Raw genomic sequence first — 27149 nt, 5'->3', positions numbered from 1 at the left:
GACACACTAGTAACAGCAAAAATATTGGACAGGTGTCCTTGGAAGTTACCAATCTAAGTGAATACAAGAAAAGGGGTCAATTAATATCCATTTTAGACAGATTACCTACACACCCACACACCCATATATATATATATATATATATATATATATATATATATATATATATATATATATATATATATATATATATATATATATGGGTGTCCTCTTAGACAGGTACGTATCAGAGTGTTTTCAGAGCTATATACATGGGTGTCCTCTTGGAGAACTATATATCGAAGTGTTCGCTTAAACATTTATATTTCGGGGCGTACTCCTAGGACTATACCTCGGTGTCCGCTTAAATAGGTATATATTAGGTGTCCTCTTATACTGGTATATATCGGGGTGATATTTAGGTATATGTTGTGGTGTCTTGTTAGACATATATTTTGGGGTGTCTGCTTAGACAGGTATATGTTGCGGTTGCCACCTAAGTATTTCATATCCTAGTTTGTACGAATGTATATATGTGTATATACCTCTAGACATTAATAGACAGACCAAAGGAAATGTACATATGTGTAGATACCTTTAGAGATCGATAAATAGTCATAAGATAATGTACATATGTGTATATACCTCTAAGGATCAATAAATAGCCATAAAGAAAATGTACGTATGTGCATATACCTCCAGGGATCGATAAATAGCCATAAGGAAACGTCTATATGTGCATATACCTCCAGGGATCGATAAATAACCATAAGAAAATGTATATATGTGCATATACCTCTAGGGATCGATAAATAACCATAAGGAAATGTACATATGTATATATATACCTCTAATCATCATGGGCGGCTCAGTCTCGAACTACAATGCGAGATGCGCCCTTGGAGTGTCGTCTGTCTTTGGGGTTTTGGCTGTGCATGCCTATGCACGAGTGACAGTCCCTATTGCAGTTGGTGCAGACATACTGGGACTTCTAAGTTGCTGTGGTTGCTTCCGCGCTCTTCTTTCTCTCACGTTTCTCTTCCGCCAGCTGGCCTTTCCTCACATCAGCGATGGCTATGGCCTTACGGACCATCTGTCTCCGGGTACATCCGTCCTCGGCATGCACTTCTCAGTCGTCGGATGAAATGTCGCATGCCTTCATGTCCCTCTTGCACACCTCCTTGAAACGCAGTGAGGAGCTGCCGACTTTTCTGGTGCCAGTGACCAGCCGTCAATATAGGATGTCCTTTGGCAGCCTCCCATCCTCCATGCATCGGACGTGTCTCAGCCATCGAAGGCGGCGTTTGCTGAGCATGGAGTATATGCAGGGGATACTTGCATGCTGCAGGATCTCGCTGCGTTGGATGCGGTCTTGACAGGTGATTTTCAGGATGCGTATATGGAAGGAGTCGAGCTGATGCTCTTGCCTCATTCATATAGGTGCTCACTTCCATATAGGAGGGTGCTGAAAAGCAAGCACGGTGGACTTAGATCTTGGTGTGCTCTGTCAGTGTGTTGTTTTCCCACAACCTCTTCGTTACTTGTGCCTTGATGGTATTTGCCTTTCCAAGCCTTCTGTCCAGCTCCACATCGAGCGAGAGCGTGTTTATGATGGTTGACCCTAGGTAAGTAAAGTCGTTGATTGCTTCCAGGGTGACACAGTCGATTTTGATGGGAGGGGAAGTGGTGACATATTGCACGCTGACGTTTGTCTTGTTCAAACTGATGGTGAGCCCGGACTGCTTGCAGACATTAGCGAAACGGCCTCACAGTCTCTGGAGGGCATCATCAGTGTGGGTCATCCGCAAAGATCATTTCCCAGATGAGCACCGACCTCACTTTGGGCTTCGAGTGCAGTTGTGCCAGGTTGAACAGCCTCCCGTTGGGCCTGGTGTGCAGATATACGCCATCAGTGGACGAGTCGAAGGCGTAGGAAAGGAGCAGGTAGAAGAAGATCCAAAAAAGGGTCGGCGCCAGCAGGCAGTCCTGCTTCACGCCGCTATTGATGGGGAAGGAATCTGAGGAGGATCCATCGTATCGTATAGGACTGTTCATATCAGCATGGAAATAGATTATAATCCTGCGGAGTTTTTTTTTTTTTGGTGGGGGCAGCCGATCTTGCTGAAAAGTTCAAACAGGCCCTTCCTGTTGACCAGTTCGAAGGGCTTAGTGAGGTCAACGAACATCATGTAGAGTGGCTGACCTTGCTCTCTGCTCTTCTCTTGGAGATGTCGGAGGGGTCGATAGATAGACGCAAGGAAAATGTACATTTGTGTGTATATTTCTAGGAATCGGTAGATCTAAAGAAAATATACATAAATGCATACACCTCTGGAAGTCGATACATAGAACAAAGAAGAATGTATCAATGAGTCTCTACATCTGGGAATCAATAGAGAAACCTATAGAAAAGGTATCAATGAGTCTCTACATCTGGGAATCAATAGAGAAACCTATAGAGATTGTATCAGTCAGTCTCTACATCTGGAAATCAAAAGAGAAACCTATAGAAAAGGTATCAATCAGTATCTACATCTGGGAATCAATAGAGAAACCTATAGAGAAGGTATCAATGAGTCTCTACATCTGGAAATCAATAGAGAAACCTATAGAGATTGTATCAGTGAGTCTCTACATCTGGAAATCAATAGAGAAACCTATAGAAAAGGTATCAATGAGTCTCTACATCTGGAAATCAATAGAGAAACCTATAGAAAAGGTATCAATCAGTATCTACATCTGGGAATCAATAGAGAAACCTATAGAAAAGGTACCAATCAGTATCTACATATGGGAATCAATAGAGAAACCTATAGAGAAGGTATCAATGAGTCTCTACATCTGGAAATCAATAGAGAAACCTATAGAGATTGTATCAGTGAGTCTCTACATCTGGAAATCAATAGAGAAACCTATAGAAAAGGTATCAATGAGTCTCTACATCTGGAAATCAATAGAGAAACCTACAGAAAAGGTATCAATCAGTATCTACATCTGGGAATCAATAGAGAAACCTATAGAAAAGGTATCAATCAGTATCTACATCTGGGAATCAATAGAGAAACCTATAGAAAAGGTATCAATCAGTATCTACATCTGGGAATCAATAGAGAAACCTATAGAGATTGTATCAGTAAGTATCTACATCTGGGAATCAATAGAGAAACCTATAGAGAAGGTATCAATGAGTCTCTACATCTGGGAATCAATAGAGAAACCTATAGAGATTGTATCAGTGAGTCTCTACATCTGGAAATCAATAGAGAAACCTATAGAAAAGGTATCAATGAGTCTCTACATCTGGAAATCAATAGAGAAACCTATAGAGAAGGTATCAATCAGTATCTACATCTGGGAATCAATAGAGAAACCTATAGAGATTGTATCAGTCAGTATCTACATCTGGGAATCAATAGAGAAACCTATAGAGAAGGTATCAATCAGTATCTACATCTGGGAATCAATAGAGAAACCTATAGAGAAGGTATCAATCAGTATCTACATCTGGGAATCAATAGAGAAACCTATAGAGATTGTATCAGTGAGTCTCTACATCTGGAAATCAATAGAGAAACCTATAGAAAAGGTATCAATGAGTCTCTACATCTGGAAATCAATAGAGAAACCTATAGAGAAGGTATCAATCAGTATCTACATCTGGGAATCAATAGAGAAACCTATAGAGAAGGTATCAATCAGTATCTACATCTGGGAATCAATAGAGAAACCTATAGAGATTGTATCAGTGAGTCTCTACATCTGGGAATCAATAGAGAAACCTATAGAGAAGGTATCAATCAGTATCTACATCTGGGAATCAATAGAGAAACCTATAGAGATTGTATCAGTCAGTCTCTACATCTGGGAATCAATAGAGAAACCTATAGAGAAGGTATCAATCAGTATCTACATCTGGGAATCAATAGAGAAACCTATAGAGATTGTATCAGTGAGTCTCTACATCTGGAAATCAATAGAGAAACCTATAGAAAAGGTATCAATCAGTATCTACATCTGGGAATCAATAGAGAAACCTATAGAGAAGGTATCAATCAGTATCTACATCTGGGAATCAATATAGAAACCTATAGAGATTGTATTAGTCAGTATCTACATCTGGAAATCAATATAGAAACCTATAGAGAATGTAAACTGAAGGTGTGTGTGTGTGTGTGTGTGTGTGTGTGTGTGTGAGAGAGAGAGAGAGAGAGACAGAGAGAGACAGAGAGAGAGAGTAGAAATTATATTAGGTAAAATTACAGATTATCTTTCTCCGCTTTAAAAGACTGAAGGTGTCCACAGTTCAAGCGCAATGCAGGCCAAGTGCGGTAAAACTCGATGTAATTATACGACTAACGATGAACAATACAAATCATTGTCTACAACATTACATGCCCGCAAATAAAGGCATATCCTTTACCAAGGCATTGCTTGAGCAGCGCAAATAAAGGCTACAAGGATTGACTGGAAAATATCACAGCTTCAGAACTTATTGAGATACAGAACTAATATTTGGAACACAAACAGAAAGCTAAACTGTTACGACCTAGTAGTCTCCACCGCGTATACTAGACTTATCAGCTGGAATTCGATCAATGACTTTTCGTACAGACGTGTTTACTGCAACAAATTCAGAGAGTCCTGCTTTTGTTCTGTAAGCCGAGGCGCAGACTGTAGTAGGTCACGAGGTTGGTACACTCTAATGCTTCGTCCCCGCCATTTTCGATAAATCAACACAGCAAATCAAATAATGTCTATTGCGATGGTGGACCCAAGACTTTAAACCGACTTGATACACTAAGTACTCGCTATTGAATAATTATATTATTATCTATATGTTCTTCGCAACGCTAAAAAAAAAACAATCTTACAAATTGTAATAATTGGTTTGATAAATTAATTATTCTATATCCAAGGAGACCTGTTTGTTTTGCTTTAATTGTGTTATGCATAAATGGCGTGACATGTTCAGCAGTTCAGCAAACATTCAAAATATATTTCATCTTACTCAATTCCAGATGTTGAATCGATCGTTTTGTTTACTTCAATCGAGAAAAAAAAACTCAGTATTTAGTTAATTTTGATTATCTCCTGACCAAAATTGTTATATAAATTGTTATTCTTATATATGTACAATTAAATATGTCGGCAGAGTGAAGACTTCACATTTTTAAATGAAGCCGGTATATAATTGAACCTAATCAATAAAAGGTATCAGTGATTTATTAAATCAATAAAACGTATTGATTTATTATGCCCAAATTCAATCATTTTAGCTTTGCATCTTTATAGACGATTCACGGTATCTGTTACGATATTGCTGATGAATGGCACATGAACCGATTAAGAATTCGAAGATTTGTAGGCTGTAGTCTACAAACTTAGCTCCAGTAATGTCAGAAACAGTAAGGAAGCAACTGTAACAACATCCTACTTAAATTCTTTTAATCGCGACATTATATTATTATTATTATTATTATTATTATTATTATTATTATTATTATTATTATTATTGTTATTATTGCAGGTGGAATGATGACAGCAGATAGGCCTGGCATACGGCTGGACTTAATACCAGACATTGTTAGACTTTTAGGAGGCTTCTTTTAAATCTACAGGAAATGGACAGTACCTTAAGAAAAAAATACATGATATAATTTCATTATTTAATATTTAATTATTTTTTAAAAAAAACAACCATTTCTTTTTTAGTCAAATAGAGTAGACTGCTAGTAGGTTTATCCATGTTGATATCCACCATTTTCTTTTGGGTGCAATCTCAGCTACTTACTGATTATAAATATTAAATCTCTTTGCTTTGGGTAAATAACCTTTCCTGATTTGTTTCTGAAGTAATATGTCATCACGAACAAAAACTAATTGTCCCACTTGAGCCACGCTCACAATAGTTTGTGTTTAAATCATACCATTGGATTAACCCGGGTCAGGGCACTTTGGTCCACCTGAGCGGCACTGGATAATCTATATGTGTTGCGGTGCCGTAAAACACCAAACTCAATCAAAGCATCACTTACGGCAAGAATCGATGAAGCTTTGTTTAAATGACTTGTAAAACGCAGGCGTTGAAAATATTTTGGAACACGCGATTCAATAAACTTGGCACAAACAAATCAGCTGGTCTTGATGAAATTCATCCCAAAACTCTGAAAATGTCGACTTTATCAATATTAGAGTTGTTATTAAGAAATAATTAACCGTAGTATCACATCCTGTAAATTCCTGGGATCACTGAGGTCACCAAAAAAATTCGCAATTTATAAGGGAACTGAAAAGAATGGCCCATCCAGCTATCGACACATATCTGTTCTCTCTGTACTTTCAAAAATTATTGAAAAACATGTCAGCAAACACATTTTCAGATATATTGACAAGTACCAACTCCTCCTTAGATCACAATCAGGTTTTCGACAGAATCATTCATATCAAACTGCATTGAGAAAACTCAGAGACCAATGACTGCTAGCAATATAATTAAGCGAACTTACTGGCGAAATCTTCATTGATTTTAACAAAACATTCGATTTGGTTGACCATTCGGTACTCATCAAAAAACTTTCAGCTTACAAGTTTTCTTCAAAGTCATTTGCCTGGTTGAAGTCGTATCTGACTAACAGACACCATGTTGTTTGCACGGGTAAATATATATCCGAACCAAGTCATATCTTAAGTGGTGTTCCTCAAGGATCTATATTAGTGCCTCTTCTTTTTCTACTATTTATCAATGACATAGCCTTGCATCCGGCGCACTCTAACACACAACTTTATTTATAGACACACACACACACACACACACACACACACACACACCCTTTACACACACACACACACATCAATGGCTGGGAAACGTATCACGTATAGGACGGATTTTTTGCTTTATGACCTTGAGGTCACTGTCTGTGGGGTGGGGATACATACCGGAGACATGGTTTATAGACTGGTGCCAGCTAGACTATTATTTGTATTACATAAGATGAACTATTTAGCATGATATTCTTTAAATTTCAGCCAGGCCCAATTTTTAAGTTTTCTCTGAGGTCACAAAAGTAAACTCACACATCAATATTCAATTATTTGTTATTTCTAATATTTTCAAAAGTGTAGTTTTCATATAGGACCAATCTGAAAACAGTTATCATTTAGGGTATGTATCATCTGATATTTATAGGGATTGGAATTTTTTCCTTTCTTATAACAATTTCGGATGCAATTACGTCGACGCTGAACGGCCTGTCGTCATCATGTTAGTAATGAATTATTTAAAGGAAAGATAAAAGTTGCACAAGACACTAGAGCTTTGCTATATATAAAAATTGTTATTAGTTTCTTCATCAAAGCTGAATTCAATTCTCGCGTAGTGATTGTGTACAAATTAAATGCATATGTACATCATGATGAAGAAGGGCAGCGCGCAAATTTTCGTACCTGTTCTCTCAACATTAAGAAAATGACAATTCAGTTAATAAAATGTAAAATATATGATTCCCAATACAATTAAAACCAGACAATTGTGAGAGTAAACGCTGAATATATATTTTGGAGAAAATATTGTCACTAATTTGATCGATTTTAAAGTAAGAGGGGCAATACAGGACAAAACTACATACAGTTCATTTGTCTTCCTGTTTTAATTTTCCATAGCTAAATTTGAAATAACGTATCTTTAAACTTTTCTTTTAATTTCCATTATTTCCTGGAATTTATAAATGGTGACGGAATTAAATGATGACGTTTTGTTTATATCTGTGCTCACAGAGCACTCTGCATTACACGAGGCAATAGTTCTTATATTTCTTCACACTTCCTCTTAGTTATCCAAGGGTATAACATTTTCATCGAAATATTTTCCACCTGAAATAAAAAGGATTCGTTACTTAAATGAAACAAATCTGATTAATGAGGAATCGAGAAATACGGCATGCACGATCAGACGTGACTTTTAAAATTGGTAATTAGAAATGACAATGAGATCTAATACATCTTTCGCTTGTCTTGAAATACGGTCATGCAAGTTTCAATAGTTTATAGATGCGTTGCCATGTGCTTTAACAAATTTGGGGAAACACTGCGACACAAATCCGTGATCTCTCTCATTGTCTCACCATATTGTTAAAAATACACTAATACATGCTGATTTGTTCACCACAAAGTTTAAATTGGTAAAGGAATATAAATATTGAGCCCCAAAATCAAATACGCAAATAACATGACTTCGCGTGCTAATAAAATGGTCATAAAACATGGTGGCTGATATATGACATAAATTACACAATTTTGTTAATTTGTTTCGTCAAGAAAATTTAATTCACGAAGAAAACTGCAGAAATTAAATATTTTTATTCTCGCTATAAATAGTTTTGTTAGCATCGGGTAAAATACGTTTTCATCACTCAGAAAATATTTTTGTTCGCATCTAAGTACAACTTTCTCTTCGAGGAAAATTTTCTTACCTTCGAAAATAATTTCAGTCGCCATGTAAACTGTGACGTGAATGTATTCGAGGAAAAAAAAAACAATTTATGGCAAAAACAATTCAATTTTGCACCCAAAATAAATTTTGATTTTAAATCAAGCTGAAAATAGTCTTCACAGAGCAAAATAATGTATTCGCAAAGGAAGTAATTTTATTAACTGCGAGAAACGCCATTTCCTTCGCGAGGAAATATGTTGAAAATATTTGCCTCTGCGCTGTAAATGATTGTAATTCGGATCTTAAATAAAACCTAAGTTCGCAAATTAAATTTAGTGCGTCACAGTGTCATCAGTTTCCTTCAGACTAAATTGTTTCAAATGAAATTATTATAAAAGTGCGTTATAACTGTATCCACTAATTAATGTATCAAGTACGGTAATAAAACGCCCAAGACGTTAAAACTGACGGGGTAATGTGCATGACTTTCCTGAATGATTGTGACACACGCACACACACGCACACGCGCGTGCTCGCAAACACGCACACGTTCTCTCTCTCTCTCTCTCTCTCTCTCTCTCTCTCTCTCTCTCTCTCTCCTCCTTTTCGAATATGTCTATATAATGATGAATTGTACACCAACACCTCGAGATATCCAAACACATTTTCTAAATACTGAAATCTATAGCAATTATAAAGGTGGCGTGGGCAAATGGTTGGCCGTACGAAACTACCCTGCGAGCAATTTTTAGTCATATAACTCTGGAAAGGATAATTAAGCTGTACCTATCTATTATATGTGACATTATTATGTGTGATATCCTTTCTGTGTGATATCCATTCTGTGTGATATATATTCTGTGTGATATCCATTCTGTGTGATATCCATTCTGTGTGATATACATTCTGTGTGATATTCATTCTGTATGATATCTATTCTGTGTGAAACATTTTCTGTATGATATCTTTCTTGTTTGATATTTATTCCCTGTGATATATTTTCTGTGTGATAGACTACATTCTACAGACATTAATACTGGTGCCAAATATTGACAGAGGTGTAAAAAAAAAACCACGACTAAGATATTATACTTTAAGAACCTTATCAAGTTCTTGTAGATCACAAAAGCATTTCGTTTTGTTGTTCCTTTCGTTTTGCATGTTTATTGTAGCAATAACGTTAAATGGAGCTAACCGTTTACGAAAAGAGCATACCTCGGCACTCTTCAATGATTCGTAGAAATGTTTCACATGAAGCTAATAATTCACAAGTTCACGTCTAATATTAGGTGTGGGTAAAATGAGTCTTTAGTAAAAAAAGGATCTGATTCCAAAAATACGAATCCATACCATAAATTGATACGGCGCCTTTTGGGTTATACCATACTCTTAGAAAAAATTCCAAATAGCATCTCTATTTTTTGTAGCAGTTCAGTTCATGCATGAACAATACACGGGTTTTCTGTTTACAAAATGATAAAGTATACAAGACACTCTTGACAATGAATGGGCTTTCTGTCTAAAAAACGATAAAGTATACAAGACACACGATAAAGTATACATGACGATCTTGACAATGAATGGGCTTTCTGTTTACAAAACGATAAAGTATACAGGACAAACGGTAGAGTATACAGGAGGATCTTGACAATGAATGGGCTTTCTGTTTACAAAACGATAAAGTGTATAGGACACACGATAAAGTATAAAGGAGGATCTTGACAATGAATGGGCTTTCTGTTTACATTAAGATAAATTATACAAGACACTATTGGCACTTAATCGACTTGTGTGTTTATCTCAGTGAGTGAGAGATAACTTTAAAAATTGGTTAGATCCGACTTCGATGCTGGTAATGCGAAATGCGTTTTCCCCAACGTTTCACTGAACAACTGAGTCTTAAGATGGTCAAGAGGAGCAATAACAAAACAGAATCTTATAGGCCTTGTGCTGTCGCATGATAAAGAACACAAGATAGAGCTAAAACCTTAATTCAAATCGTTCATTGAACGGAACGTCAGTAGATATGAACAATCCTAACAAATCTAATAAGACGTTATTTTTTTATCATAGTAAGAACACTTTAAAATGAAACTTCAGTTGGACATAGAAATATGATATCTTTTAAAACTTGCGATAAAATAAATTTTCATACCGTTATATTCTTAAGTTCTTTAATCACAGTCAACAACTCTTCGTCGGTTGAGATACCACTCTGCAAAGCATCCTCCACATGGATTTACCCTGTTATATAATTCATGTATTAAATGTCGATTGTGTAATATGTATTAAGAAACACAGTCCTTCAAGAATGGAGCAAGTAAATATACATACATACATACATACATACATACATACATACATACATACATACATACATACATACATATATACATACATATATACATACATACATATATGCATAAATACATATATGCGTAAATACATACATACATACATACATACATACTTGCATACATACATACATACATACATACATACATACATACATGCATGCATGCATGCATGCATGCATGCATGCATGCATGCATACATACATCCAAACATACATACATACATACATACATACATATATACATACACACATGCATGCATGCATACATACATACATACATACATACTTGCATGCACGCACGCACGCACGCACGCGCACACACGCACACACACATGCATACATACATACATATATACATGCATGCATGCATACACACACACATACATACATACATACATACATACATACACACATCCATACATACATACATACACACACACACACACACATCCATCCATCCATCCATCCATCCATACATACATACATACATACATACATACATACATACACACACACACATCTATACAGACATACATACATGCATACATACATACATACATACATACATACATACATACATACATACATACATACATACATACATACATACATATTTATTCGCTATTTGCAGAGAAAATCTCATAAACATTAACTGTTTGAGTGTTAGAGAATCGAAATGAGACAGAAATTCCGATGCATTATATATGATGGTTTGAATATTGTGAACGGCTGTGTAATAAAGGATTGATTTACAATTTCATTTGAAGTGTTTGTATTTTGATTGACTAAATCGTGCTATAAGTTTGTGTACAATAATGCATAAATCATAATTTATACTTACACACACTTTGCAGCAGGAAATCGAAGGCAAATAGGTGCACATGGTGTCATAGGCCCTTTACCACACGCATCAACCCTTTGTGCCAAAACTGGACATACTAAAATAATAATAATAATAATAATAATAATAATAATAATAATAATAATAACAATAATAAATAATAATAATAATAATAACAACTATTACGTTTCCTATCATCATCCAACACTGTGTAAGTCATTCGAAAATAAGACGAGTTCAACTGCAAGCAACATAAACCCTAATCGAACGTGTCATTATGCCCCAGTAGATCTGGGTCTATTCTATTTGTTCTACTGATTTCTCATAACAAACTTTATAGAGCCAGATACGCAATTACATTATGCATGTATTGTGTATATTTATTTTGCATTGTTAGTTGTTGTTTATTTCCTCCATGATTATATGACATCAATAATTGTACTTAGACTTTCCCGGGTTCTTCCTTCACCATTTATACTGGCCGCCATGTATAGCCTATCTTGTGCTGAAGAATGACGTTAAACCCTACAACAACAACAACCTTGTCCAAAATCAACTCCATTGTCTACCTAATTAGAGCCCGTAAGTCAGTAAACAAATAAGACATTTTCCCTAGGAGTGTAGTTAAATATTAGGATCATAACAATAAAGGTAAACATATTTATTTGGGTCGGAGTCAAGGACATTGGTATATTCTATGAATAAGCCAGTTGTACCTGATGTGGACCACAGTCTTTATTATAATTTTAGCAACAGATTGTATCTGTTTGCAACTTACATTTTTCTATAAATGAGCTTTGGACCTACATCCTGACTTCTCTTTTTGTCTTATTTTTTAAAAAAATATAATATTGTTTACTTGAAACAATATTAATTCCTGTCAAAACATCCGAGGCAGAAATCATTTATATTATTGTGTTCAGGTTTTGATTCTGAGTGGCATTAGTGCTCAACTATAATATAACTGGACAGAAACATTAATTTGGAATTATGGTGATTTCAGACAAGATCATTTTTGTGATCTATCAGAAGACTGTTTGCACATCATCACAATTCAGGCCATTGGCACATCATCACAATTCAGGCCATTGACACATCATCACAATTCAGGCCATTGGCACATCATCACAATTCAGGCCATTGGCACATCATCACAATTCAGGCCATTGGCACATCATCACAATTCACGCCATTGGCACATCATCACAATTCAGGCCATTGGCACGTTACCACATTTAAGTACATCAACACATTCATCGTTTGATCTTAACTGAAATACCACTAGAATTTAATTATAACTTTATTCATTAGGACTGGATTATTTGGGATTTAATTCGCAATACTGTATATTCTTTTTAAATATTCACTTTGTATTGTAGGCAACTAACTTATTTGTTAAGTGCACAAAACTTGTTGGTTTTTGTTCTTTTCTATTATTTATATGATTTAGTTTAAGACCATACATTCGTAATAAATAGCAGATCTGAGTATATGCACTTGACAGTTAGATTTGACGTATAAGCGAGGTATACGGTGCATTGTACATTACTATACAGCAACTAGCGACATGTGCGGTTTTAACATGAACTATTTTTAACTGAAGTCATCCACTTCTCCTTTATATGGGTCTGACTGGAAACAAAATATGGAATGTATTTGTCCCTTTTATACTCTTCTCGTGCCATGCGGCATAAAAATATGGAATGTATTTGTCCCTTTCATATTCTTCTCGTGCCATGCGGCATAAAAATATGGAATGTATTTGTCCCTTTTATACTATTCTCGTGCCATGCGGCATAAAAGATTCTTTCACAGTCTCTAAGATGTATAAAGTATGTAAGATATTTTAGTAACTCTGTACTTGTTTATAATGTGCCGTAGGATATAATCGGATATAAAAAGTGTCCTTGTATTTCTAAGAACATAATTCAGTATAATAACACACTATTTGACCAGATATAAAATGTGTGCATGTATTTCTAAGAACAGAATTCAGTATAATAACACTATTTGACCAGATATAAAAAGTGTGCTTGTATTTCTAAGAACAGAATTCAGTATAATAACACTATTTGACCAGATATAAAAAGTGTGCTTGTATTTCTAAGAACAGAATTCAGTATAATAATACACTATTTGACTTTAAACATTAAATAATATCCATGCAGAGCATATATTACTTTTCTCCTTTTTATTTGAATCTTGATTTAATGTACGATGTTTTTGTCGTTCCTTTATATGCTTATGGGCTGTACTTTGTTTATTCTTTTTTATTGATATCTACACATAAAAAGTACGATTTTATACACAACATTTCATGGATAAATTACGAGTTCGTACATAACGCTTCATGAATAAATTACGATTTCGTACACAACGATTTCGCACACAACATTTAATGAATAAATTACGATTTCATACACATTTAATGAATAAATTACGATTTCCTTCACAACGATTTCGTACTCAACATTTCATGAATAAATTACGATTTCGTACACAACATTTCATGAACAAATTACGATTTCGTACACAAAAGTTCATGTATATTTTTTACCTCTGTATCCTACTTTGATTGGACCTGAAAAATATTAAATTGCAGAATAATGAATGAATAAAAATATTGAGATGTATAATATGATGAAATTAAGCTTTCCTTTCAAAAGCAATCCATAAGGCGACCAAACAAGTCTATTTACTCTAAGAGCCGGTTGAACTCATTCGCATATGAAAGAACATCCTTTCTAATTGACAATAAATGTTTTAAAAGAAATAATCTGCATCTATGTATGTATGTATGTATGTATGTATGTATGTATGTATGTATGTATGTATGTATGTATGTATGTATGTATGAAGGGGCAAATTTCTGGCGATCTATCAAGAACACATTAATTTGAGACCAGAGAACAATTAATTAGATTTATGGGGACAGGCCCGTATCAAATCGTCTTACTGCCATGATCGGTAATGTCTTTTCGAGGGGAGAATTTCAATCTTAATTAAGCATTCGTTTATTTAGCCAACAGAAGACTGGTGGAGACAAAAGCTAACTTCAATTCCATAGTGTAAATGTCAGGATTGAAAGATCGCAGAACACTGTTACTCAAACTAGAAGGTCAAGTTGACCACGACTGTAGCGCCTCTGGAAAAAGGCGTCAGATATATTTGATTCTGATTGGTTGCGCTAAAGAAAGGGGCGTGTTTCCCACACTAAATTTCCTAGTTTTAATATAGACACATCGAAATTTTTAATCGGTCTAAGCTTTTCAGCAAGAGAAAACAAGTATAGAAGACTCCGATAGTAATTTGGGAGAAATTCTCTCGTAAAACGGTTGTCGAGAAAAACCGCCGAACAAATTTGGCGGTAGAAGCGAGGAACGCTGAAAGCTCAAAGGTATTTGTGACAATTCCATGTAATTTGTTGATGCCATATATAATGCTTTGCTGAATTTATTTACTTATATTTGCATGAATCTATCTGATACATTCGTATATCAATTTGCTTTATGAAGTATAACTGTGTTGAGTTTATGCATAGGAAGTCGTACATTAATCTTTAGATAAGATTGACGAATTGTTTGTATTTGTCGTCTTGTTGCATAAGAATTAGGTTCTACGAATTTCATGCATTACATTAGTTAATATGAGTTACGAGAATCCGTGTGAATTCACCGAATTTAGATTTCACGTATGATTCAGGTTGAGTGTGTATTCGCCGAACATGACGTAGTAACCATGTAATGTATTTCATTTATTCACTTGTGTAAATTGAGACTGGCTCGGAACCGCTATGCCTCGTGTGGTGTTAATGCGTGATGAATTAGCCATTAAACTAACTAGGGTCGTTATAGGACACGTGGAGCCGACTGATAGCCTTAGCATCTATTTAGCACCGATACTAAGATCTGATAACGAGAGGGGATAGTGCAAGCCCCTGTATAATAAACAACAGAAAATGCAGGTGTCTCTATTTACATTTTTTAAAAGGGAGAAAATAGCTCCTGCGACGTATTATCTCTGAGACGTATTCGGAGACGTATCCTGCAACGTATTAATTCTGAGACCTATCCTGTGACGTATCTGTGAATCTACGTGCTACGCATAGAGTTGAGGACCGAAAGAGACAAAATAGAGGGAGGTCGAAGAACAGCTACAGCGCAAGTGGAGTGAACGGAGAAGCAGCTTATGCAATTGTACAAGACATTGACTTCGATTGTTCACTCGATCCTATGATGAACTAAATCTATCAGGAAAACAGATCGGCTACTTTATATAAATATATTTGTGTTCTTTGTAATTCGGTGAAAGTTTTATTTCTAGAGGCAGGTTATATTCCTGATGTAATGAATTCTCACAAATGTTGTATGTAATTGATTAAATTGTTCTTTACATGTACGGGGGCTCGTGTTGGTCTGTTCTATATCTCTGCTCACATCTATATCTATTCCACCTTTAAGTTGCACCACTTATATTTATCTTTACTCGAACCGGGCAATAACATCGAGGACGGTCAACCTCTAGATAACGAGAACCAAATTAAGCGGACACCTTGAAAGAAGGTACAATCCGCCAACCCACACACCTCTTGCAAGAAGAGGGGACTTTGTGTATAGTTTCTACAAAGTGGACCCGTGGGCACGCCTACAGTATGTATGTATGTATGTATGTATGTATGTATGTATGTATGTATGTATGTATGTATGTAATTTTAGTATTATCAAGTATTCTTCTATAGGAATCCAAGGATAGCACTTTCCTTTCTGTCTGGTGTATATTTATAATTCTCTATAATTAATTATGTATACCCTGATTTCTTTCATAGGAATCCGGAATAACTGTGTAGATACATGATAATTAATTACTAGGTCGTCATGCTAGTGTGTTTGCTACACACGAGTACATATAACACCGATTGAGTAATATCATTTTTCGTGATGTGTGCTTAGTCGTGACGGAATATGGGCTCGTGTGTGCAGGCTAGGTGATGTGTGCCGTTTACCCGCGGACCTAGGTTCGAATCTCCGTAGAGTACGAATTAAAAATTCTTTACCTGTATGATAGTATCATTTGTATTAAAATATCAATGTGTGTGTGTGTGTGTGTGTGTGTGTGTGTGTATATGGGAAAGTCAGTCTTTTATCTCCATTAGGACTGTAATTCCTGTAATCTGTTTCTCTGAATTACATGCTACAGTTACATAAATTTGATTCAATCATCAAATAAATTTGATATGCAAATTATTTTGAAGCCTTATTTTCGCATTTTCCAAAATCAATTCATAAATAGAAGTGCACGGTAATACCGGTATACCAATTTATCGAGGTATTCTTTTCGTTGATGTTACTTATCACGTTACTTGTTAACTTTAGTTGTATTTCGGTAGTTTCCGTCAGTAAGGAAGCTACGGAAATTCCCGAACAATCTTGTTACGAATTTAATGATATTAACAGCATGTTTTAATTTTCATAACAAAATAAAACAGTTGTATTTTTCACAAATTAATTTTGAACATTACAAATATTATTATATTTACGATCCTTTATTCGTCTGTTTGACACGTGTCACGTATGCCAAAGTGGTGGCCAAATGGGATGGGAAGAACAATATTTCGGCCAAATCCAACGTTTTGGAAAATTGTCGTTTTTTAAGTTATTTACTTGCGTATGTCAAAGTATCAGCTACATGTATACCTTTGTAAGACTGCAAATCATCCTAAGCTTTTCAGAAGACAAATTGTTTTCTGTTTGAATTTTACGGGATTTCTGTTTACTGCCACTCTCTGAAAAATATCTCCCCCAAAGTGTTGACATCCTACTCAAAGTTTCCATGCCTATTATATCAGTGGTGTAGGTAGTAAATTGTATCGACACTTCATATTTTTATCAACAAAGCTCTCTAATGTCGGGGCGCTGTCTTCACAGGATGTAAGCTACAGTCTCAGCTTAATCATTCCACTTTAGTCAAAATATTTCTATTTAAGTTTATGCAACAAGTAACACGTACATAGCACATTCATTTACTAGAGGGTACTGACCATTTAACTTTCGGGATGGGGTGCTATGTTTTGTTTATCTTAAGATTATAATTTTTTTAGAGAATATAATGGATATAAAATTATATCATTTTGCTCTAAATCAGAGCAAGATATTATTTCAGGCTATAGACAAACGTAAATTTAAAATATGTGTAAAGCCCCTGACCATAGAATAAGACATTTTTGGTCCCTAATATAACAGCGGTATACCGTGACAATTATTTTGAGAAATATTTTCTTGGTACTCAGCTCAAATCACAAAAGTGGCTTCAGTTAGGCGTTCACCGAAAGTGCTGCGGAACAATGAATAGTTAAAGATTGAAAGCCGACCGGTTGGTGTAGATAGAGTAGGTAGATAATTATACACAATAGCTGGGATTCGTCAAGAAGTGGGGTTATCTGCCCGTATTAAACAAGGTCAGAAAACCTGAACATTTACAGGTGAGCAACAAGATGCCAAGCTTGACCTCTGACTCGGAGACATCAACTAGGTTTTTTTTATATAAAAAGACATCAACCAATTAGGATCCGATACGGGTCACCATAAATATGTGAGAGCTAATTTTAGACAGTAGCCAGATGAACCCTAAGTGTTTGCCATGGAGATAACAAACGAACTAAAAAAAATACATACCTGATGCATAGAACCAGTTTCCGTTGCCTGAAAAGTTGAAAAAAGTTAATTCTTTAGATCTGTCGCAGTTTGTTTGCATCAATACGGTGTAAACAAGTAAAGTTTAAATTATGAACATTAATTGTACAGTTTCTTTCGTCGACTTTTCTGTTTTTTAAGCAACTGTACCGAAAGGCCTGTAATTGTATTAGGCAATTGGACCAAAAGGCCTGTAATTTTAAGATCTAATGCTTGAATATGTTTCAAGCTGTACATTTTCGAGAAATCTTACTCTTAAAATTTCCGAAATAAGTCTAATTGAATTACATTTGAAGTTTAAATATTCGTGAGGCTATGCCTGTCTAGGTTCATTTACTCAACTTTTGATAACGCAGCCAGCTAATAATAGTTCTTTAAATAAACCGTATAGTGTTCAATTAGTCCTACAACCACACAGGATACTAGCACCTCATTTAATACAGTGGCAACAATACATCATACTTACTGGGCCACATCATTAGATCGGCTGAAAAAGACAAGAAAAATGTATTTCAGAAAGCCGAGGAAAATAGCCTTAAAATTATTCTCTTTTAACTGAATGGTTGAAAATAATTATTTATATACATTTTTGTCCTGAAGGCATTTACTTCAATCTGCGTTTGTATCGGATGACTCCTCAATAATTCTATTTTCATCATTTCTAGCTTTGGAATTAGAAATTCATTCGATTCATACTCAGCTTTTATCATGTATTTTTATTAAATAGATTAGGCAAATATTTCATTAATGTATTAAATGTTTCAAATAATGTTTCTTTGACAGCCTCCCAGAGAGGCCTCGACATGAATAATTTATTTTAGTGTTGATACAACTATGTTAAAAATATGGTTCTTATTTGATGGCTTAACGTGAGCTTTTGCCTCTATTATAACTATCATTACCTGAAAGCATGCCCATGCCACCTCCCATTCCACCTCCTCCGCCCATTGCTGCATTCATTCCTGCACCTCCGCCCATCGATCCGCCCATCTCCACACCCATTACAGAATATTCTACACCTCCACCCATCCCGGACACATCTGCAGCCATACCCACGCCCATCCCAGCCATATCTGATCCCATGCCACCTAACGAGAAGGTAGCATCTGTCACTCCAATACCTGAGCAAAGGAATTGCATAGCATGTAGACGGGTGGGTATGGATGCGCACAGTATGCAAGTTTATTTAGTTATTTAAAAAATAAAAGTATGAATTTAATTTTAACATTTATGGATGTGTAAATTGATAGAGTATAATTGGCGTATCTCTTCATTGTTGAATCTATTTAAATTCACAATGAAATCTTGAATAAGATTTTTAAAAATTATGTTTACGTAAAATGCATAGATAAAATGGGAGACACTGAAATTGAAACTTTGCTAAAACTATGGGAAACACTGTCTAGCATATATATATATATATATATATATATATATATATATATATATATATATATATATATATATATATATATATATGCAAAATGTAAAGATGGATATGAAAGTGGTTGTAAATTATAAATTGCAAAGTTTTTATATACCCCTGTTTCAGAAACACAAGGCAACCTCTTTAAAGCAGTCACCTATGCGATGGACATATTAGACTGGATAAGGGTAGTGGTTGTTGAGAAGTTAGATATGCACTTGAAGACAATGGAAAATGGGGTCTCACTCGATAGGAGAGGTTGTTGTGCAGTGAGAGAGAATGTTACATGAGGTTGCAATGTGCATTGTCAATTGCATGTGCAGTAACATAGCATGATTGATAAGAAGCGTTTGCTAATATTCAAATTACTATGATAGTTAGTAATGAAGAAAGAAGGCAGACGGAGGAAGCAAATGCTGGCAAATATCGGTATAGAAATGTTAGGTTTCCGATATCGATATAGACCACCCTGGAAAGAAAGTTTGAGTTAAAGAAGGTTGTCAGTAAGATATATGTGTAGAATGAAGGCAGTAATGGGAAACACTGGCTGGTAAATACGAGTACAGAAAAGTAAGCTGTCATATATAGAAAGGAAACCAGATTTGAGCATATGAAGTTAAGCTTTCAAATGAAAATCACAGGCTGGTAAAATTTGAGTACACGAAGGTAAGTTGCGCGGTATAATGAAGGCAGAGTATATGAAGTTTAGGTGTTAGATATAATGAATGTACTCATGCTACCCTTTCTTTTTACCTATGATTATGGAAATGTACAATTTTTATATGTAATTGTTTCGCATGAAAGCCTATTACCCACGAAAAATATTTGTGAGCGCCAGGCCAAACTTAAAGAGCTTTTGTCATCAAGATGTCGGTTATTCAACTGAAAATTTTATTTTCAAGAAGACAACATATTTTGAGATAATTTATGGAAATTATCATTGAATTTTAAAAATCCCAGGATATATCTCAGGAGCTTCATCTGCAAAGAATCTTATGAAAACCATTTTTCGTTTTCAAAATATTTATTGCCTTCAATTATGAAAGTTTTCACACTTTATCAAGGCTTCCTGACGTGCATTAAGTACAAGAGACGGCACTAAACATTTAATGATAAGATAACCATACAGAGTAATACCATAATACCTTTCAGTATTGTTTAGAAGAAAGAAAGAAGCAAGAATGAGTGGAAAAATCAGTAAAACAACTTCGGACAAGCAGTAAAATGTTTGTTTTAAAAAGAATCACTCGAGTCAGAATTCCTTGTCAAGAACATGGTAACATAAAAAATGTTCGAACTTAGTAACAGTACATATTATATGTACAATATAAACACTATTTCATATGCTGTTGGTAATTTAAGACAAACGCAGAAAAATTGTGTTGAGGTTATACACTGGAACCATCACAAAAAAGAAGGGATCTTGTGTTAGGTTCACTCAGTATTGCTCATCTTTCAAACTAGTACGACTTTGATCAGAGTGATCTTAAATTTTCACATCAGGATATACACCAAAACCTACCAATGCTTGCAATCATGATTTATGCCAGACATGGACATCAGGATTTATGCAAAAATCGACCAAATGTTTGCACATCAGGATTTACGCCAGAATCTGCCAAAAGCGTTGGAGATATCACAGAAGATTAGAAGTACCACACATTTATCATCAGTAACTTTATAGCTTTTATTATACGTTTCAATTAGTCGAGGAACACAGTAGAATGGTTACAGTGATGATACATATAGTCAGTTCGGTTTAAACATCAAGATGTTTACCAAAATGTAGGTGAATTTTTTTACTATCATATTTCTTCAAATATTAAATTCGTTGCGTTGATTTTTATATTACATTTTTTCAGCTATTTCCACTTTCATTTGTTTTAGCTTTAATTCAGAATTAAACTAAATTAGCAAAGTAACATTTAAATTACCCGTTATGATCTCTGCTGGATTTAATTCAAGAACAATTTTAAATTGTTAAAGCGATCGGCAAATGTAATTGTTATTGGAGGATGGTCTATTCATAACGCCAAGAAGTATATTACAGCCTTTAGGTTTATCAGATATATAAATATGTGCAACAGAAGGGCAATCCAAAATGGAATACTCTTTAAACTATTAATTTAGTACAACAAAATACTGCTATAAGACCATCTTGATTTCTTCCATGCAACCACGAGGACTTGTGAAATCCATCAGTAGCGAGATGAGAATATCGAAACGAATCTGATATGAATCTGATATGGATCATCTAAATGTTTTAGTCAGGGCCGTCGAAATTTTGTGCTGGACGCAATAGGGCCGTAGTTGTCTTTTTGCACTACATTCAAGAGAAGATTTTGTAAATTCTGAATTCCAGATTACTGTCAGTGATGGTTTGATATGGCCAAATTCACGCTTTTGAATTCCGTTAAAATTGATGTACAATTTTAAGATTTTGTAAATTCTGAATTCCAGATTACTTACAGTGATGGTTTGACATGGCCAAATTCACGCCTTTGAATTCCGTTAACATTAATATACAATTTTAAGATTTTGTAAATTTGAAAGCTTAATCAATAACGATTTAATAAAACCATACTTATAATTTATGGATGACAAATTTAGATTTAAAACTGAACATGGTGAACCAGCAGCAAAGTCAGCCAGATGAATGGCAAACGTTGGCATAGCCCTGAAATCATTCATACGTTTAAGGAGATTAAAAAAGCATTGCATACTGTGGAAAACTATACCTTTATAAGACGATATTTCTGTTGGCCTGTAGATAATATCAAAAAGACAATTGTCAAGTATAAGTGTTCACTGGATATTGTTTATTTCGTTTTAAATTACCAATAAAGAAAGCTATTTACGTAAATCATGAAAGGACAACTGGTTTGGTAAATGTAAATCAATGGTAGCATCAACATTAAAGATGAAAAGTTAAAAAACAATTATTAATGTCAACAACTGTTAAATGAACAATTTATACAGCGGAAGCAAGAGCATACCCCATTACGAATGGGTTTATGTCATTCGCTTGGGGGCCCAGTGGGATGTAGAAATTATTGATATGCAGGCAAACGAAACAAAACAACAGCACAAATACGGTCTAACAGTACTATATAAGATTATCGAAGTACACTTGGAGTGAAAAAGTGAATGAAATAAGGAGCTCATACACGCGATGCTTTCATTGGAATCTTTCAGGAATAAAAACCTAAAACAAATACAGATTGAGGAAGGAAAAGAGTTTCATTTAGACGAATAAGCGTACGTCGTGGTAAGGTCTAACAGCACTCTACAGACTACAATGCTGAACTTTATTCATTAAATTAGGCATACAATAGCGAACAATCACAGATCAATAGACAATTTCCGGTTGAAGAAAGTAAAGAAGAAAATGGATAAAAGTGTGGGTACATCTTTTGGTTACTCTAAAACGGATACATTTGTAACGTCTAACATTGAAGTTGGTTAAACGGTAAGAAATTCAAAATACAAAATAATTCTTGAGAAGGACTATCTTTCTAATATTACTGATAAAATATTTGAAAGCATGCATATAATTTTGTGCGGCCTAGTCGTTACAAAATTAGAAGATTTGAAGGGAGAAAGATACATAAGGCATGTTTTACAGACAAGAGCTTTCAGTAGACTACAAAAATGACGTTTACGAAGCTGGAAAGATATAAAAAAAAGAGTGGACGAATGACACACGTAATCGTGAAGTCGAAAGGAAACCGGTTGAAAATATTGCACCAATGAAATAAATCGATATAGAACCATCTATAGGTCAAATTATTAGGGAGTATGACGAGTCTGTTGTTTTGAAAGAAAACTGGTTTCTATAAAGCAAGAAATGCAGTAAAAAGCAAGGAAAACAAGCGCGCATTCGAGCATGATGCATACAGTTTTAAAACATAATGAAATAGTAGTTTGTGCCATCAGTTACCTCAACAGCATTGGCGACCTGATAAGCAAATCAATAAGTTACAAACAAATCACGCATGATTAGTTATTTGTATCATGGACGAAAACAGAAATACAGTTTTATAAATGGGAAAATATGTAAAATAAGAAAGTCGTGACGTAGAAGGGAAAAACTTCTTTGGATAAAGGAATGGAATTGAAAGACGCAAGAAAAGGTAGACTCCAACTGCTACAAATTTTATTTTGGGGGTTAATTTGAGAATTTGCTTCACACAATGTAAGTTGTCTTGAGAAGAAATTACAGGGGTCACAATTAATAAATTAATAATCGGATGAAGATGTGAAGACTATGGACTTGCAACCTATGTGTTTTTGGCAGATAAATTAGAAAAGATGGTAGCAATATTTTAAAAGGTCCTTGTGACGTAGTTTTTCCTTTAAATTTAAAGCAAAGACAAGAGGAGAAAGAACAATATTTGTATTGATATCTTTTTGTTAAAAGAAACAAAAGATGATGACACTCACAGTATTGATTTTTACTTGAGAAGTGGACCAAGACGCTGATGCAATCGCAATGGTCACACATTAACTATCAAAATGTCATCCACAACCAGATCAATAGAAATGACAATGATGACGTTCATAAAATGTATATTTTTTGTTTCAGATGCTTATGTAAAAATTAAAAACAATCATCTACAGTAAATAATGACTTAGACAAGAGTGACGCAACAAGTGCGGATGATAACTTAGATACAACGTGTCCCTTGTTGGTTCGCGATCAACTTACCGCTCATTCTGCCACCAAATCTGTTTTGTTTTAATACTCCTAATCGTACAATTCGTACGCAGACCATTTAGAAAAACCTAGCACTGTAGGTTTCACAAACTGATTTTGTTCACTTTATCTTCTTGTTTCAGTCTGTCTAACACTAGATCACTGTTTTTAATTAGTCTCCTTGCAAATAATAAATCTTTGAGGTGATTAATATATTCACTTATATATGTACATATTGAATCGTTGGCATTTTCCTTCATATTTTCCACCTGTTTACCGAATATGAATTATTCATTATTTCGTTAAAGCCTCTTTTTATAAATCTTTTGTTGAGCTCTGTCTCAAACTAGTATTGAACTGAATGTATGTGATTAACCATGTAGTTTGTGAAAACTAGAAAACTTTATGTTCATTCTTCCTATTGAATATATTTCATATTCTTGGATGCAAAGTGTATTATGTAAAATCAATATTGTAGAGATCAGTTGTAAATGGTATCACCATTAGTGGGTTTGTAACGGAACTTTCAGCCCTTTTTGACAATATTATGACAAGCGAATATGAATAAAATACCATTCCCACGGCAACTGACACGGGCTGACTTTGTCGCGTATGGAACCCAAGACTCTTCAATCACGAGTATGACGCTCTTCCAGTCAAAGTATGGGAGCTTAAGTAGGGACGGAATTATAGAGAGAACATACAAACATACATACATTCATGCAGATAGACTGACGGATTTGCAATGAACGAATATGCGCACGCTATTTTGTAAAATATCAAGACAAAGAAGTTAGGTAGAACATGCTGCCATAGCCATTATGGACACAGTAAAATGTCAAATTTATTCCATTTTGTGGTAAAATGGACAATTACCTTCTGTCGTTCCCATTCCAATACCTGTCAGGAAAATAACAAGCACGATATAAGATAGCATTGTCAAAGATTTTAACTTACTAAATTTACAGTTAGATAAAATATTTCAGTATATTGCTGGTAAAGCAAGGACAAAATTTATAATTAACTACCAACTCTAAACAATCGTCCTAAAGAAAGAGAACCCAGTGATCATACTGTTGCTATGAGTTTTAATGAAAATATTTTCCTCACTGAATCTGCCACATCAAAATATGTAGTTGACTGTTTTGGACGACTAAAATGAATGCAATACATTCTTCTTGAGCTACAAGTTGTCATCCAATGTTGTAAACTGAGGAACTGCCGATTCAACTCAAATGTCATGTAAATAGGTATGATTCAATTTTATCACAGTAACAAACTTAGTTGTGGATAAGTTTCATGATTCTGTTATTGACCTTTTTATTTTGTCTTCGTTTGTTTGTTTCTTTGTTCTTTTATCCTGATAGCCATTCTTTGAGGAAAAAACTCATTCTGATTTCAGTATAAATACATAAAACCCGAGGATCATTTATTCTTTATCCTTAACGTGCACTGTGATTTGTAGAGAAACGTATTTCTTCTGCATAATTTTTTGCCCGTCTTTCTCTCAATTTTAATCTACATATTCATGTTTATAAAAAGCCGATCGGCTGATATGCAATACAGATTTTGTTTATATTTCTTTAACATTAGGTTAACTTTTCAATGCTCAACAATATCATAATTGAGATGTGATTAATAATGAAATCCCATCGACAGTGAACCCTTAACATATAATTAAAGTGTGATTGTACGACACTGCATAATTATCACTGTATACAATGTTCAAATTCATATAATTTTAAATTAATAATATCCCTAAATATTCTTATAAAATGTAAGTACACAGTTTGTGTTTATATTTAAGATGTCTATTGAAAAAATGACAACGCTTTGTTAGTGAGTAAATGGCGCTCTCTATTCAATATATCAGTCAAATTTAGGAGTATGTCAAGTTTATATTTACCTCCACAGCTAAAAGTTTCAATACTTTCTAAAATCCTACATTGATTGTGCTTTCAAACACTACTAACCTCTTACATAGTTTAACTTCGAAGATCGATAGTTTATTGTTTCTCTAAGCTGTATAAACATGAACTAACAATTCTTTTCTACGTCGCCATGGTCATCTACTAAGCGTTGAAAACTTTCAATAACGAAAATGTTAAACCGAACAAAAATAAAGCTACAAAGTTAGAATACTTTTTATAAGTCCACCACTAGCTTCAGTATCCCAAACAAAACTCACTCGTACAGACGCACATAAAATCATGATCTAGATGCACGTTTTTCAAAGTAACGCTTGATGAAAATGGGTTTCATAACGTGCTTAAAATATTGAAATTAAAATAATTAAACAATAAGAAATTGTATTTTTATCAAATCTTTACACCTCAGTTTTATGATCTAGGTAATCAAGACAGTACACTTGTAAAATAATAACAAAGAATTGAAAATAAATATAGAAAATAGAACCAATAAGGAAATAACTGCCAAAACCTTTAACTCACAACTTTTTTGAAACAAAGGAGGAAAACAAATTAAGAAAACTTATTGAAATCTTTGTCTATGCAAGATCTGCTAAGTTCTTGTCAGATGCCAGCTAGTGAAGTTTTACTAGTTGATGATATGAATGAATTGCAAACAGAAGTAAATGAAGATTAGATTAAATCAAATAGTATTAGAAACTTTAATGGATGTTAGTCATTTGAGTCAGAAGTGTCTAAGTGTTAGTTTGATAACATGCAATCACAATAATTAAAAAAGAAACATACAACAAGCAAAATACATAAAG

General features: G+C 34.5%; 2 protein-coding genes across 5 annotated transcripts in view; one reads left to right on the top strand and one right to left on the bottom strand.

The window, feature by feature from the left end:
* LOC149795999 (uncharacterized) overlaps window positions 1–6113 on the top strand; it is a 39329-nt gene extending 33216 nt beyond the window's left edge. For both annotated transcript variants that reach the window (XM_089965915.1, XM_089965917.1), the window contains one exon: window positions 5507–6113. In XM_089965915.1, the coding sequence (XP_089822041.1) occupies window positions 5507–5589 (83 nt within the window). In that variant the 3' untranslated portion in view covers window positions 5590–6113. The remainder of the gene's footprint in view (window positions 1–5506) is intronic.
* A 1493-nt stretch (window positions 6114–7606) lies between these two features.
* Window positions 7607–27149, bottom strand: part of LOC149795998 (uncharacterized) — a 36380-nt gene continuing 16837 nt past the window's right edge. For 2 of the 3 annotated variants that reach the window (XM_089965920.1, XM_089965919.1), the window contains 7 exons: window positions 19196–19414; window positions 18760–18780; window positions 18276–18302; window positions 14162–14185; window positions 11605–11701; window positions 10563–10651; window positions 7607–7848 (listed from right to left, as the gene is read on the bottom strand). In XM_089965920.1, coding sequence (XP_089822046.1) covers window positions 10582–10651; window positions 11605–11701; window positions 14162–14185; window positions 18276–18302; window positions 18760–18780; window positions 19196–19414 — 458 coding nt within the window. In that variant the 3' untranslated portion in view covers window positions 7607–7848; window positions 10563–10581. Of the gene's footprint in view, window positions 7849–10562; window positions 10652–11604; window positions 11702–14161; window positions 14186–18275; window positions 18303–18759; window positions 18781–19195; window positions 19415–25291; window positions 25316–27149 lie in introns of all 3 variants that reach the window. The other variant, XM_089965918.1, reaches the window with a different exon arrangement.

Source organism: Sinohyriopsis cumingii, chromosome 7 (assembly GCF_028554795.1).
Source record: "Sinohyriopsis cumingii isolate HCF-2022 chromosome 7, ASM2855479v2, whole genome shotgun sequence".
NCBI lineage: Eukaryota > Metazoa > Mollusca > Bivalvia > Unionida > Unionidae > Sinohyriopsis > Sinohyriopsis cumingii.
This window is presented reverse-complemented; position numbering and strand designations above follow the sequence as displayed.